This window comes from Ochotona princeps, chromosome 26, assembly GCF_030435755.1.
Source record: "Ochotona princeps isolate mOchPri1 chromosome 26, mOchPri1.hap1, whole genome shotgun sequence".
NCBI classification, from domain to species: domain Eukaryota; kingdom Metazoa; phylum Chordata; class Mammalia; order Lagomorpha; family Ochotonidae; genus Ochotona; species Ochotona princeps.
The window spans coordinates 2,688,112-2,703,864 of NC_080857.1; the positions used below are offsets into that span (position 1 = coordinate 2,688,112).

At 58.3% G+C, this 15,753-nt stretch overlaps 1 protein-coding gene across 1 annotated transcript in view; it reads right to left on the reverse strand.

The window, feature by feature from the left end:
• The window catches only part of EVL (Enah/Vasp-like), an 83,062-nt gene extending 70,128 nt beyond the window's left edge, over positions 1-12,934 (reverse strand). The window contains exon 1 of the mRNA XM_058655242.1: positions 12,502-12,934. Coding sequence (XP_058511225.1) covers positions 12,502-12,506 — 5 coding nt within the window. The 5' untranslated portion in view covers positions 12,507-12,934. The remainder of the gene's footprint in view (positions 1-12,501) is intronic.
• Between the last annotated feature and the right edge of the window lie 2,819 nt (positions 12,935-15,753).

Below are 15,753 nucleotides of genomic sequence, written 5' to 3' on the forward strand. Positions count from 1 at the left end.
CGTGCCAATCAAGCCCACCAGGGGCACAGTGCTGACCCCAGTGGACGCACACACCCACGGCTGCTCCGAGCACACACATGGGGACGAGAGGTGGTTGGAACCTGTGAGCAGTGTGACTAGATACCACTGCCTCCTTGTGGCCTGACGAGGGATTGGTGTAGCGGCACAGTGGGTGGAATCACTTCTTGTGACGACAGCTGGTTCAAGTCCTGGCTATTCCAGTTCCAATCCAGCTCCTTGCTGAGGCACCCGACAAGCAGGGGGAGATGGCTTAAAGTACTCTGAGTACACGTGGGATATAGCTCTGGGCCCCCGGCGTTATCCTAGCTCAACCCCAGCTACCACTGGGAGACTGAACCAGCAGATGAAAGACTCCTCCCCCCAGCCCCCTGTTGTTTTGTTTTTCAAAAAAAAAAACAAAACCATAAATGTCTAAAAAAAGCAACACAACCGTCAAGTCCCTCTCCTGACCCGAGCCAGCCAATGTTGCTGTCTGAGATGCCCCTGCAGTGCCCAGCAGCTGCTTCCTAACAACTCGCAGTGTCCTGCTTGGTGACTCAGTCTGGTAGGGGTCACAGGTCTCTCGCTAGGTGACAGTCCCTAGGGAAGGAGCCTGAGACGTGAGCCTGCCTCCCAAGCGGCAGGCACGCCATGCAGACCCAACTTTACACAAAGCCAATGCCAGGGGGTCACCGCCCCAGTCTCCCATGTCAGGACCCCAGGGTACCCACGAGCTGTGATCTTTCTTTCTGGACTTTCTGAACCTTTCACAAGGCACCCCACACATTCCTGGGCACATACAGGTATTTGTTAAATGTTTCTCAACTTTCTAATTTAGACTAAAAACATTGATCTGACTCCACTTGTCAGGGAAGGAACCAGGAACGAACGGAGGTTGGTTCAAGGGTGACGCAAGGAACACCAACACAGTCTGAAAAAAGGTTGGCGCAACGTAGCAGAGCTACAGACACAAGACTGGCCCACGGGGATGGTGCGGCCCAGGGGTGGAGCCAATGCGTCCCACGGGCATGGTGCATGGCCCAGGGGGAGCTGCTGGGTCCCGTGGGGATGGGCACATGGCCTAGGGGTGGAGCCGCTGCATCCCTATGGCACGGTGCCTGGGTTCATCTCAGATCCTGCTAAGGAGCACTCTGGCAGGTAGCAGCAGGCGGTTCAAGTCCAGGGACCCCTGCCACCCACGTGAGACCAGGATGGAACTCCCAGCTCCCGGTTTCTGGCTGGTCCAGCACTGGCTGTTGTGGACATGTGGGGAGTGAACCAGCAGATGGGAGATCCGTTTCTCAGCCTTTCAAAATCATAGAAAAATTCAAAAGCAAAGCTGGCTAACGTCCTCCAGAGCCATGACTGTACCTCTGCAGTTCGACTAGACAGAGACTGGCTATCAGCCAACGGGACCAAGGTCACTGTAGCCTAGCAATGTCCCGCCTCTCAGTGCCCCGTGAGACTGGGTCCTTCTCCAGGGAGTCCGAGGGCCAGTCAGCTGGACAAACGCTCCCGGGGGTACTGAGAGCACACAACTTTTCTCCAACTTTCAGACAACTTCTCTGAAATACCCTCAGACAGCATCCAAGCATGAGCCACTCCGGCCCGGTGAACTGGGTAAGGAGTCGTTGGCTGGCTGCTCCATTTTTGCTTCTGCCTCATTCATATCCTGTTTGTAAAAGTCCCTCAAGTGATTCAAGCTGACTATAAACACCTGGGAGCCTCCTCACTCCGCCCATCTGGACATGGGGGTGGAGCCTCCTCACTCCGCCCATCTGGACATGGGGGCTGGAGAGGGGACTGTGCGCTGGGCCTTCCCTCCGCCATGCTTCTCCCCCGCATGTCACCCGGGGGCTGCCACGGCGCCCCCACAGGCTTGCCGGACCCTCGTGGGCTCCAGCACATATGTGCCCACAGCTGCCCACGCCTCAGGGTACTCTAGTGCTTTCCACAGATCCTGGGGCACTGGACCGTGAATGAGCCAAGACCCCCAGGAAGCCCTGGTGCAGTCCCTGCGAGGCTGACACCCTGGAGAAGGCCCCTCCGGGAGCCGGCTTTGCTCGCGCACACTCCACCCCTGCAGACCAGGCCTGCTCGCCTTCCGACTTCCTGCCGGAATGCATGTGCTTTTCCTCTTCTAAAATAGCACACTTCTTCACTTCCTCCACGGAGCTCTGCTCGTCCCAGCTCATGCTGCCATCCCTTCTCGCAAACACCCACACCCAGCCCCCGGCCGCAGCGTGGAAGCTCCCAGGCTTGAGGGCGCGTGGCCACCTGCACCGGGCTGGGGCTCTGGGAGCCGCGATGCTTCTTCAGAGGATAGATTCTCACGGATACAGGGGAAGGTGCAGCACCTGCCTACTTTCGGAGTTTCCTTCTTCAAACCACTGAACTCGTCCTTGGGGCCCAAGGCAAGCGGTAATAGGAGAGCCAGGGCTGGCTCCTCAGCCGCAGGGCGTCTCAGGTGATACTGGCGGGGCGGCACCTGCTCGCCACTTGGGCCAAGGAGGGGTAAACGTGCAGCACTGTGCCCAGGGAACTGCCAGCTCGGATGGCATTAGGTGGGGTGGGTGCCTGGCTGCTGCAGCCTTTAGGGGATGGACCAGTGTGTAGGGCTTGTTCCACCTCTGTCAACTAAAACATTGGGGGGAAAAGTTTCTGCGTTCTATTTCACGTTTCCTTACTTGGAAGGCAGAGAGAAAGGGAAGCCTACACAACTGCCACCGAGCGGAGCTATAACGAGTGTCCACCCCCCGCCTGGGGACTGAGTGCCACCAGCTGTGGGGGGTCAGAGGCATCTTCCTTCGCATAGGACAGCGCCCCGGGAGGCAGAGAAGCAGGGAAGCTGTTGCGGTCACTTACACTGGGATCAACACATCCTGCAAAGCCAGGACCCTCGTGGGTGGCCACCTGGTGGCACCTGCCAGGGAGGGCACGGCCCTGGGCTCTGGAGGCCACTCACTCCCTCCGGTTCCCCAGCATGTCAGCCAAGCAGCACAGCCCTTACAGTCAGGGTGGCTCTCCACCTCCAGCAATGGTTGGCTAGGCTTTTCACATCCACGCTCCCAGCAACATCAGCCTGCAGCAGCCAGAAATGATGATTAACAATGCGTCCGCAGGTGTCCTGTGCTGCCATGTGGCCTGGGACCACCAGGCTGGAATGGAACAGAAAACCAGGGTCTCTTAGAGTCCACAGCCTCTGTGGGGCCCAGGGCCACTTTCACAGTCAGGCCCAAGTCCAAGACCATCTCCACGCCCACATCACCTTTATCACCCCCTTGCCCACTGAGGCCACACTCACTGAGCACGGATCACGTTCCACGTGTGGCTCGAAAGGTCTCACCCACGCCAACGGACCACATCCATCCGCTGCAGCATGACATTCAGGGACCTTCTGGGGAAAGGACTTGACGAGGTGTTGGGCCTGGCGCCGACTCTCTGAGGGAAGGGACATGGTGCACAGGCCGATCTGGCGGCTGTGTAACCCCCAGATGTTAGCTTTGAACCCTTCCGTCCGGTCGGCACTGAGCAGCTAACGTTATAAGAACTGGGTCCCTTGGCAGACCTGTGCCCTGTCCCCATTTGGTGTGTGGTGGGTAGCTGCGAGGGTGACCCCGACGGGCTCAGACTGGGGATGCCTACAAGAACCCCAGTGCCACAGCCTCCCCTTGGAAGCCAGCCAGCTCAGCCCACGGTGCCAGGGACAGAGCACGCTGGCTGGCACACACAGGACGGCGCCCCGCAGCCGCTGGGAGGAAGCTGGGAGATGCGCTTGCCCTTTCAACTCCCCTTCACTCCCAACCTTCTTGAGTGACGTGTCACCAGCTAAAAATCTGATGATCTGGGAACGGCAAGGTGCCTCACACAGCTCCTCCCTGCCACAGGACGTCCACAGCACACAGGGAAAGGACCCCTGGGTGCTGTCTCCCGGGACCTGGGAGGACCCACGAGGCGGGACAGGCACTGACGCCCCAGTTTCAAACATGGACGCCACAGATCCATGAGGCCTGGTGACAGTCAGGCCTCACCTGTCCCTGCCATGCTTGGCCACGGGAAGGGAGAGGATGCGGAGGCGGTGCTCCCTTCAGGAGGCGGTGCTCCCTTCAGGAGGTGGTGCTCCCTTCAGGAAGTGGCCGAAACGGTCCCTCCAGCCCAGGCAAGGCCAGGTGGGCCAGTCACCCAAGTCACTTCTTCTGACGGTGGCAAGCGACCATGGCCAGGAGCAACTGCACCCCAGCCCCCATTTCATGCTGACCAGTGCCTGGACAGCCGCACCGACCTGATGCACCCCGAGGTGTCTGGCCCTGGGGCTCACGGGAGGTTGGAAATCACCACCATCACCAAGGTGCTGAGCAGAGCCAGGCACAGGCACCTGCCTGAGCCCAAGGCCGGCGCTCTCCTGCCTTCCCGCCCACCTCCACAGACAGCCTCTGCCATTCCTCTCCGTCCTGATGCTGCCCTAACCCAGGTCAGGGCACACACGGCGCACGCCATGCGCTCTTGGCAAGGGACTGTACAGGAGGATGTGGTGATGAAGTGAGTGACAGCCAGGACACGGTGAGGTTATGTCACAGGGGAGGAAACGCCTGCAGCTCCTGGCTAGGACGTGTGGGGGGCAGCGCCAGACCCCCAGCTTGGCACTGCTGGAGACCACACTTCCAGACTGAATGGGCAGGTCAGTAAATGAGCTCACACATAGCAGGTGGCCAGAACAAGGTTGACAACCCTTGACACTCCAGAGACTTTTGTCATTGCCCTGAGAAACAGGGCTGAGGTCTACAGCTGGAGCTCAAACTGCAGAGAGGGATTCAACGGTTCTCCAGAAACCCCAGCCGGTTGCACCGCAGACAGCGCTGGGAGGCTGGCGGCCAGTGACAAGGAGAGCCCAGGAACTCCGTCCCTACACAGACCCACGGACAGCCAGACCAGCGGCTTCAGGAGGAACACACAAGCCAAAGGCTTATGCGGTCCAGGCTCTGTTTATTGTCCATGGCACAGCAGGTGCTCCTGGCAGAGCAGCCTCAAGTCCCAGCTTCTCATCGTAGAGAACAGAAAGCAGAGCGGAAGCTGCATTCGATGTTCCTACTTTTGGCGGTCAGGGAAAATTTCTGTCTTATTTGAATCTAAGTGGACAGGCACGTGCACCAGGTGGGGCCAGGGGAACAAACAAGCCAGAGGCAGAGCCGGCTCCCGCTCCTGGGAAGACTTGCGGTTCCAGAGATGGACACCAGGAGGAGCTCGTGTACCACGGCTTGGGCAGCTGCGGCGAGGCTGCAGTTCCAAAGCTGTCCTGGGGAGGGCGGAGCTGAGTAGAAACAGGCAAACCAAGTTGGGGATCCCACTGAGGACCTCAACCCAGCGAAGGACCCAGAGGTCTCCCCTCTTTGCAGCAGACCCAGGAAGCTCACCACCTTCACGCGCCCAGTCCAACAAACGGGAACGAAGGACACAGAAATGAGTGCAGGCCCTGAGGAGTAAATCATCGGACAGAAGATCTTCCTCTCTGTCTCTCCTCCTCTCTGTATATCTGACTATGCAATAAAAATAAATAAATCTTTAAAAAAGTTAGCATAAAATGGAAATAACAGATTGGACCAGAAATAAGTGAAATGGCCAACAGAAATATTTCAAAATCAGTGAAATCAAGCATTCATTATCTTAAAAAGTTGAGTAACTGGGCCCGGCGGCGTGGCCTAGCGGCTAAAGTCCTCGCCTTGAAAGCCCCGGGACCCCATATGGGCGCCGATTCTAATCCCGGCAGCTCCACTTCCCATCCAGCTCCCTGCTTGTGGCCTGGGAAAGCAGTGGAGGACGGCCCAATGCATTGGGACCCTGCACCCGCGTGGGAGACCCGGAAGAGGTTCCAGGTTCCCGGCTTCGGAGCGGCGCGTATCGGCCCATTGCGGCTCACTTGGGGAGTGAATCATCGGACGGAAGATCTTCCTCTCTGTCTCTCCTCCTCTGTGTATATCTGGCTGTAATAAAATGAATAAATCTTTAAAAAAAAAAGTTGAGTAACTGTGTGCTGAGAGAATTCTAACAGCTAAAACTAGAGATGAAAGGGCCCCCTTACATTGCGCCACAGGAGGCCGAAGAAGGCCGCAGCCCACACCGCCGGGCAGCCTACAAGAGATGGGTGGGTTCGCTGAAGTGCCCACTGAGCCAACCTCGAATCACAAAGAACCAAGGCCTGAGCAAGGAGACTGACTCGCTCACCAAAACCACCCACAGGAGGAGGCCGGTCAGCGGCCTCACGGGAGGACACAGTCCAGCATTTACAGAAGAAGCACCAACCCCCACTCTCCTCAGAGGACTAGGACGAGACGACACACCAACCCCAGGCTGCAGGAGCAAAGAACTGCAACAGGATGAGAAGGTGGGGCATTGCACGCCCCGGCGAACACCGATGGGGAGCTGCTCAATGCCGCGTCTGCAGGACGGCAGCACAGCATGGCCACGGGGCTGCACCTGCAGGCAGGACGGCGCAGCACCCCAGCAGAGGGCAGCACAGCGTGGCCACGGGGCTGCAGCTGCGGGCAGGACAGCACAGCACCCTGGCGGAGGGCAGCACAGCGTGGCCACGGGGCTGCACCTACAGGCAGGACGGCACAACACACAAACCTCAGCAAAGGACCAAGATGGATGCACGAATAAACCTATGACAAAATCCAATGCTTTTTTCAGGACTGAAAACATCCAGCAATTCAGAAGTTGGGGAAATGACTTCAACACAGTACAATCTGCGTGGAGCTTCTGGCTCTGACCTGCTGGGACCCGGGTGGGGATCTGAACCATGAACCAGCAGATGGAAGAGCCCTCCCTGTCTCTTCATCTTTTCCTCTCCTACAGTCACACGTGTGGGTCTAGTGGAGTGGCACGGCGTGTTCAGCAGCTGCCTGCGGTGTTGGCATCTTACGCTGCGGTGCCAGGGGGGGTCGCGGCTGCTCTGCTTCCAATCCAGCTTCCGCTCCTCGGTCCCTGCGATCGGCCTGGGAGATCCAGCTGGAGTTCCAGGCTCCTGGTCTCTGCGCCAGCTCTGTTCACACAGAGAGGGAACCAGCAAGTAGATAATTCTGTGTGCGTTTGTCTCTACCTCCCAAATGAATAAATCTTCGACAAGCCATGCATGAAAAACCCACGGCTGGCATCCCACTCAGCGTGGAAAGGCGGACTGTCTTCTCTAGTGGGCAGCAGTGGGGGACACCCCCGCTCACGGGCACAACTTCACAGCAGGAAAGCCCTGGCAAGGGATAAACTGTTCACTGCAGGGAAAAACCCCCGTGGCATGGAATTGCATGAACACGGAGCACTGGGACAAACCGTGTCTTTTTCCCCTTAGGAACGGGCTTGGGGTTTACCTCTCGGGAACACGCAGCCCTCTCCCGTGGGGGAGTCTGTGAAGCACCTGGAAGGCTGAGGAGTCAATTTTCACAAAGAAAGAGCAGGCGGGCCTGCTGCGACAGTTCAGTGGAAAAATCCTCACCTTGCACGTGCCAGGATCCCATACGGGCGCCAGTTCTAATCCCGGCTGCTCAACCTCCCTTCCAGCTCCCTGCTCATAGCCTGGGGAAGCAGTACAGGACGGCCTAGGGCCATGGGACCCTGCACCTGTTGGGAGACCTAGAAGAAGCTCCTGGCTCCTGGCTTTGGATCAGTGCAGCTCCGGCCATCGCGGCCACCTGGGGAGTGAATCAGAGGATAGAAGATCTTTCTGTCTCTCTTGCTCTCAGTAAATCTAATCCTCCTTTCCATAATAATAATAATAATAATAATAATAATAATGATATTAATAATACAGAGCAGGAAACACCTCCTCTCCCCTCCCCCAGGCCTCATCCTCATTATACCAACCCCTATTCCCCAAGTGCCAGACCCTGGCCAGCCACCTGAGAGCAGAACAGGTGTAACCCTGCCTGCTAGCGGCTCGCAGCACAGCAGGCAACACTGATGTCATTGTAAACAGGCAAACTCCCAACACCACAGGGACAAATGGACAGCTGCTTAAAGACGGGCATTTCTATCCAGATCCCAGGGCCCAGAAGTTGTAAGGCCAAAGAAGAAAGCGGCTCCACTTGGATCAAACTGTGACTTGACCAGCAGTACCACAGCGCAGGGGAGTGGCTGGCAGTGCCGTGGGGTCCCAGGTGCTGGCACCCTGGGGAGGCATGGGGGCTGCCTGGGCTCCCCCAGTTCTGGCTCCAGCCTCCGGCCTCCAGCAGGTGCAGGCTCTGGGAAGCAGTGGTGAGGGCTCCCTGGACGGGGAGCCTGCCACCCTTTAAGGGACCCACACTGTGCTCCTGGACCCCAGCTCTGGGCTTGTCAACTGGAGGCGTCTGGGGAGTGAGGCAGCTCTCACATCACTGGCTCTCTCTTCATTCTCTCTCTTTCTGCGTCTCAGAACATAAAGATACAGTAAGAAGGTGGCCTGGGGGAACCCAGCAGCAGGCGGGCGGGGTAGGGAAGGTGTGTGACTGCTGGCTCACACAAGGCTGTCTGCCACGCTCTCGGTCCTCCCGTGAGCATCAGGTTCGCATCCCCAGATGCCTGGCCGACGTGGGAGCACTGCCCTCTGCAGCCCGGGAGGACAGGCCTCCTCGTCTTGGCCTTGCCTCCCTGGGTCCAGGCTGTGACTCTCACAGTTCTGGACGTTGTTTGGGAGCTGACACAATGACGGCAACTGTGGGTCCTAAACCCCTAACCGTGCAGCTGCAGGTCACTGAGAGAGTGGGCCAGCAAAGGGCAGACTGCGCAAGACCAGACTTGCCCAGGGTTTCCCAGGCTCTGTCCTCCTCAGACGCAGGTTGAGCCGACTCACTTTTTTAAACCTTAAAAAAAGAGAGAAAAGAAGGAAAAGCGAGTTCATTCACACATGGAGAACGCCAGGCCTTTAGACAAAGCACGTGCAGGCAGCAGACGGGGAGAGAGCAGGGCTCCCTCCAGCGGTGAGCCGTGGAACTACGCGCCTCTTCCCAGTCCTCCTTTGGAGGTTCAAGTTACACTTCGGCGTTCCACTTCCTTTCATTCAGCTTCTTCCTCTGGTCGCAGCTTACAACTAACACTCGGTGAGCACCTCCTTGGAGCGCGGGAGCGCGGTGGCCTGGGGTCGCAGGAATCCCCCTTGTGAACTCACCCCGAGGGAACAGAGGTGCACCCCGATTTTCCACAGCAAGGTAAGATGAGAATGAAAGATGTCTTCCGGTGGGCGTGTTATCTCCCTGCGCTGCAGCCCACCACCCCACAGACTCTCCGTCCGCCCCAGACGCTCACAGAGGCACCTGCCGGGGGAGTGAGGGGGCCACCAAGGACCGCTGCCCGGTAACCGGGGCACCACGCCCATCTTTGCAAGCTGGAGAGGGGACAGCCGCCTCGCCACCCCCTTTCCTCCAGGTCACGCCCACTCCTTCCTAGTCCCTGGGGACACAGATTCCCTCCAAAGGGACAACCCTAATGTGGAAACATATCTGTCCATTTTCACGCAGCTTGTATGTACACAATTACAGAGCCAGGTGTAAAAGCCTGGTGTGTACAGGGCCCAGTGCCTAATTCTGCCCCTTCAAGTGCTGGGATCCCGCATGGACGCGATTCGTATTTTAGCTGCCTTTCCAATACAAATAAACACACAAGCCAGCAAGCCTGATGTGTACTGGGACTAGATAAAGCCATGACCACTACACCGGCATAGCTCAAAATATTACTGTAAGAAAAGCCGCTCAAACTAAAATGATCATCCATAAATAAATACACAAACAAATATAGTGCTGCCCTAAAAACAGGCAGACGGAGGAACAGAAGATTCTAGAAAGGCATGCACACACGGTCGTATAGCCCTGAGAGCTGGCTGTCTTCATGTGACATCCGCGGCTGTCCAGAGAGCGTTCCTCCCAGCGCCCGTCTCCTGCGCTACAGCCTGTGATCCCAGAGGGTGTGGACCCACGGCCTGAGGCCTGGCCACTGCTCAGCGGCGAGCTTACAGCACACAGATGGTCCCCCTTGTCCAGACACCGCTGTGGGAGCCCCCACCCCGGGCCTGGGGTCCAGACGCCCGCGCAGCCATGTGCCCTGGAACACACAGCTGCCTTTTCCCCGCATGAACTACTGCCACAACCAAGGGTCTGAGCGGAACCCTTAAAGAGGAAATGGATCGCTGGCCTTCACCTCCTGAGACAAGTGGAAGAATGTTATATGCACACAGAACAAAAAATCTGACGTCTAGATTAGAATCTTAAATATGGAAAACAGTGGAGAACATGCCTTTCCCTGCTCCAACACAATGGGATCAGAGGATGCTACGACGCTGTTCACACAAGCCTCCTCCAGCGGGGCGCTTACGCAGTTCCCACTGCCAGTCAGATCCACAGGAAATAAGGACGGGAGACAGCAACGGCCAGCCGAGAGAACACCGCCCCCCCCCAGTCCTCGGCGTCACGCTCAGACCTCGCCATTCAAGACGTCCACTCCAATAGGAGCTGGCGCTGCGGCGCTTGCAGGGCTGGCCTCCCTCACGGATGCCGGGGCAGTACCAGCTGCTCCACTTCCAATCCAGCTTCCTGCTAATGTGCAGGAAAGCAGTGGAAAATGGCTCAAGTGCATGGGACCCTGTGCCCACACGGCACACCTGGATGACCCTGGGGAGGGAACCCACGGATCGAATGTCTCTGTGTCATTACCTTTCTTTCTGTAACTCTGCCTTTTAAATAAATAAATAAATCTTAAATGTATTAATTCTCATTTTCTTTGAGAGAGAGGTGCCTTTCATCTGTCGCTTCACTCCTCCAGCACCAGCAATAGAAAGCTTGGGCCAGGCTGTCCTGAAGCCACGAACGTGACCCGGGTCTCCCCCGCGGGTGGCAAGCACACAGGGACCTCGGCCGCCAGCGCCGCCTCCCAGGTCACGCAGGAGCAGGCCACTGGAGCCAGAAGCAGCCAGGACATGAAGCCGGCACTCAGCGGGGGGTGCAGGTGCCCCGAGTGGTAGACACACTTATTGCCACATCAGTAGGGCTGCGGTTCCAGAAGGAAAAGAGAATACGGGGACTAGCAAAAGGTACAAAGCCACAGACTTAAGGCCCCCTAAGATCCCCAATCCTAAACGAGAATTCCATCCCAGGGAGCGCCTGAAGGGACAGCAGGCTGACAAACAACTTCACAACACAAAAACATCAGTCTGAGAAACAGATAGCTTGAAAATGCTGCCAGAAAAACAAGGGTCCAGAAGAGCCATCAGGGATGGAGCAGCAGTCATAACGCTGGGCTGAGGTGATGCTGTGTGACCAGGCCCGACAGGCAGAGGGGGCAAGGTGTCACCTCGAGGCTGGGCGTGGTGCTGGGCGTGGAGCTTACTTGAATACGCGAAGGCACAGAGGTTGGGCCAGGGCTTGTGCACCGCATTTCTTAACCTCTTTAGGACACCGTCGAAGTGTCATTCATTTGCAAACAGCTGCACAGCCACGGTCATCTTACTGTAAGAACCTTACATTCAGCAGGCATCGGCCCGCATCCAGGCTGTTTCCTGCTGTGAGCCCGCGGACAGGGAAAGAGGGGCTGGGCAGTTTGAGAGGTGCCGGTGGGGCTGCAGGCAGGGCTGGCAACTTGGGGTCCTCTTTGCCCTCCTCCTCGCTGCCTACCTTAGTTGCACAAACCAGACTCCAGCTAAAGGACGCCAGTTGTCTGCCCTCAGTGGTCAACAGAAAGTGGCACCTGGAAGCCACAGCGGGACACGCGGCTTCAGGCTTCACTAGAACGGCTCAAATTTGAGACCCACGGAACCAAACGTTGACAGAGCAGCCCACACAGCAACCAGAACCCTCACACACTTGCTGACCACAGCATAAACCACACAACTGTGAAAACTTGGCATGTTTATCTTCAGCCTCTGAAAATTCTACTGGGAGATAGAGACCCGGGGGGGGGGGGGGGAGAGAGAGAGAGAGAGAGAGAGAGAAAGAAGAGAGAAAGAAGAGAGGAGAGAAAGAGGGGAGGGGAGGGGAGGGGAGGGGAGGGGAGGGGAGGGGAGGGGAGGGGAGGGGAGGAGAGGAGAGGAGAGGAGAGGAGATACACAACCAGGATCCTAGCAACAGCCAAAAGCTACCGCCGACGCCAGTGTCTTCCGTCACGCATGGATAACTGTGATAAACCCGGACCGAAGCACCAGACGGGGAGAACAGGCGCTGCAGCTGCACCGGGAGACGAGATCAGAGGGCAGTCCGCGCACACCTGGCTGGCCACGAGCGCCCAGGCCTCGCAGCCCGAGCACACCTGGTCGGCCACGAGTGCGGCCCCCGTCCACGCCTGGGCCTCGCGCCCAGGCCCCGCAGCCCGCGCACACTTGGCCGCCGCGCCCAGGCCCCGCAGCCCGCGCACACCTGGACCTCGCGCCCGGGTCCCGCAGGCCCCGCACACCTGGCCGCCGCGCCCGGGCCCCGCAGCCCGCGCACACCTGGTCGGCCACGAGTGCGGCCCCCGTCCACGCCTGGGCCTCGCGCCCAGGCCCCGACTCACCTCATGGTCGCTGCCGGGGCGCGCGCTAGCGGGGGAGCCGGCCCGGATCGCGGCGGCTCCGCGTCTGGCTGGGCTGCGGGCAGCGGCAGCGCGGGCTCATCTTCTCGGGGCGGGCGTCGGGGGGCCGCTAGCTGCGGGGAAGCGCTGCGGCGGCGGCGGCGGCACGCCGGGCCCCGAACCCTGCCATCTTGGCGGGCGCGCGTGCCCGGGCCGGCGGGAGCGCGCGCCCGGTCGTCCGCCGGCGGGGGCGGGGAACAGCCCGCCGGGGGTCCGCGGGGGCGCGTGCGCGCGTGGGGCACCCGGGTAGTCGGGGTGCGGCTCGGACCGAGGTCTGGGGTGCACGTGCGGCCGGGCGCCCCTCGGTCCGCGTCTCTCGCCCGCGGCCGCCGGGGCCCAGGGGCGCGCGCGGCGACCGGTGCCCGACACAAAAGGCGCGGGGTCCCCGTGGCCCGCGCGGCGAGGAGGGTGGGGCCGGCGGCGAGGGGCGGGGCCGGGGCGGGGCCACAGGCGGGACCCCTGCGGTCTGGGCGGCGTGGACGGCGGCGAGGGGCGGGGACTGGGCGGGGCCACAGGCGGGACTCCTGCGGTCCGGGCGGCGAGGGGCGGGGACGGGGCGGGCACCAGCAGGCACGAAGGCCGCTGAGCCCCCTCCCAGCGCGTGGGACCCTGTGCTCCCTGCCATTGCGCCGAGATGTGTGCGTGGCGGCAGAGGCCTCCTGCCAGCTCAACTGACAAGGCAAACCCGATTGCTGGGCCAACCCTGACCCCAGCACCATCGAGGTCACTGACTGCTGATCCCTCGCCTGCGCTGGGGCCATCTCCAGTCCCCAAGGACGTCTCCAGCAGGAATCCTCGCCCTGAGCCCCCAAACCCCAGCTGGTGGCAAAAGCGGGTGTTTCCACAGCACAGTGTGTAGGGGCAGGATCTGTAGAAGATGATCCACCGAAGGCAGACGCTTCTCTGACCTCTTCTGGCAGGTGCAGGGCGTAGCCAGGCTGACTCCAGCTCTCCTGGATTCCCCACCATGAGGTGAGACAGCGGCCAGCACATCAGGGAGCCCATCAGCATGGGAGGCCACTTGCCCATGCCAGAAGCCGAGGTGAAGCATGGTTAACCAACAGCAGCAGTGGTAGAGGACTGGGGGTGCCCATCCATCCCTGAGCCCCCTGCCAGCTTCAGCTGCCACCCACAGTCATTTGCCTTACATTCAGCCTGTGTGGGTTTCAACCGCTCCCTCTGTGTGTGTCTGCTCCTGCTGAGCGGCTGTTCTTGTCTAATTGCAGGGCTTCTGATTGGCGCAGCTCCGGGCGTTCTGGCCATTTGGGGAGTGAACCAGCATGTGGAAGATCTCTCTCTCTGTCTCTCATTCTCTGTAAATCTGCCTTTCCAATAAAAATCAGTAATAAATTGGACCAGAGTAGAATAGCCAGGACTCGAACATGCAACCCAATAGGGATGCCCAGACAACTAGCCCATGTTCCTCCTTGGGGCAGTCCAGGTAGCAGCCCTGGAGAGGCCTCACTGTGGTTTGAACTTGATCTCCAGTGTGACACCATTCCCAGGGACCCTTCCCTGGGAGGTGCCTGGGTCCTGGAAAAGATTGGTGCTGATTTCACAGAGCTCACAACCCTCATGTGTACACCTTTTCTCTTGGCCTGCTTGCTGCCAGGGAGGGGATGGTGCAGCCGGAAGTCCCTCACCAGCTGGGGTGGGGGTGGGGCAGCCTTGGGCTTCTCAGCCTCCAGACAGCAACATCAAAGAGATTAAAAAGCCAGCTGGACTCTCTCTGGCTGTGCCCTTGTGCGGGAGACATGCGCCCCTGGTGAGGGGGAGAGAGTTGTGGAAGGCCCACCCAGTTCAGCTCTGGGGAGCCCGGGATGCCCCTCGCGCGCTGCCCCGGCCAGTCAGCAGGCCCCACCCAGCCTGCCATTCACAGCTCACAGCTATCTTGGCCAGCCAGGTCTCCACAGGAGCCCATGGAGCTGGCACCTACAACAGGGCTGGGGTCTGGGCATGTCTTCATGAGCAGAGATTTCAGGAGGCTGGGAACGTTGGTTTGGTCACCTGCCTGCTCTGCAGGATGCTCTCTTCGGCCACGCTGAGCAATCGGAAAGGCACAGGACATGAGGGAGAGGAACACGGAGCTGCAAGAGGAATCAAGAGCTTGCGCAGCCAGCTGAGGACACAGAAAGCACAGACTGACTCCCATTGAACTGGCCGTAGATGCCCCCAATTCATCTGTAAATTCAGCCACATCAAGGTCCAAAAGCCCAGCTACTGTTCTGGCAGAAATTAGCTGGTGGATCCTAAGTAATCTGGGTGTAGAAACTTTAGCATCTATGCCTAGATTTTTCATGGAACTAGTCTTCATGAACTTAGTGAAGCTGTCTCCTATACAGGTGTGTGTACAAATTGCTGTTGCTATCTTTGTTAAGATGCTAACTAACATACATGGAAGAACACGATAAACTGAAATGGCTAATTTTCCATATGCAGAAGGTATCAAGAGATAGTCACACACGTCAACACTCCACACAGGAGGGAAAGAGCTCATGGACTTATCCGGCAGTAACAAGTCTCTTTCCCTTCCTGGTCTTGTTTTTCCCTCAACTCGTAATTTAGAAATGATTGTTTCAGGCACTATTTAAGCAGCCAAGCCCACTCATAATGCCTGGCCAGTAAGCCAAATGCTGTCCAGCTAAGTCATCTTTTGAATGCTCCCTTATCATGAGCAAACTAGACTTGCTTTGCAAAAAGACCCAGGTGTGAAAAAAAAAAAAAGTCCTGTATAGGAAACAGAATAAAGTGTTACTCATGTGTACTTTTAAATAGTTTAATTTATATGCTCTCGTGAATATAGGTCCATAAGAAATGCATTTTGCAGATTTTCATTACAGCACATATTGTATAACGATGTACACCAACAGCTCCCGCGTCAATGCACCTCATCTCCAGGGGCCCCGCGCTTCTGCAGCCCACAGGAGGTGGGATCAGTACACAGTAGCTGGCATCAGCCACTAAACTGCCATGGCCACAGTGTTCGGACAGTCCAATGCACGGACTGCCTAGAGCGAGCAAAGAGCAAACATCTTCGAGTGTGTTCTTAAGTCTGTTACTCTGCTACTTACAAGCCCAAGATACATTTTCCAATGTAAACAATACATCTAAATCTGTCCCATCGTGGGTAAGGCCTATGGCCAACTGAAGCCCCTGATGTTTGCTCCCGGGCACGCAGCCTTGTTCAATGGGGCC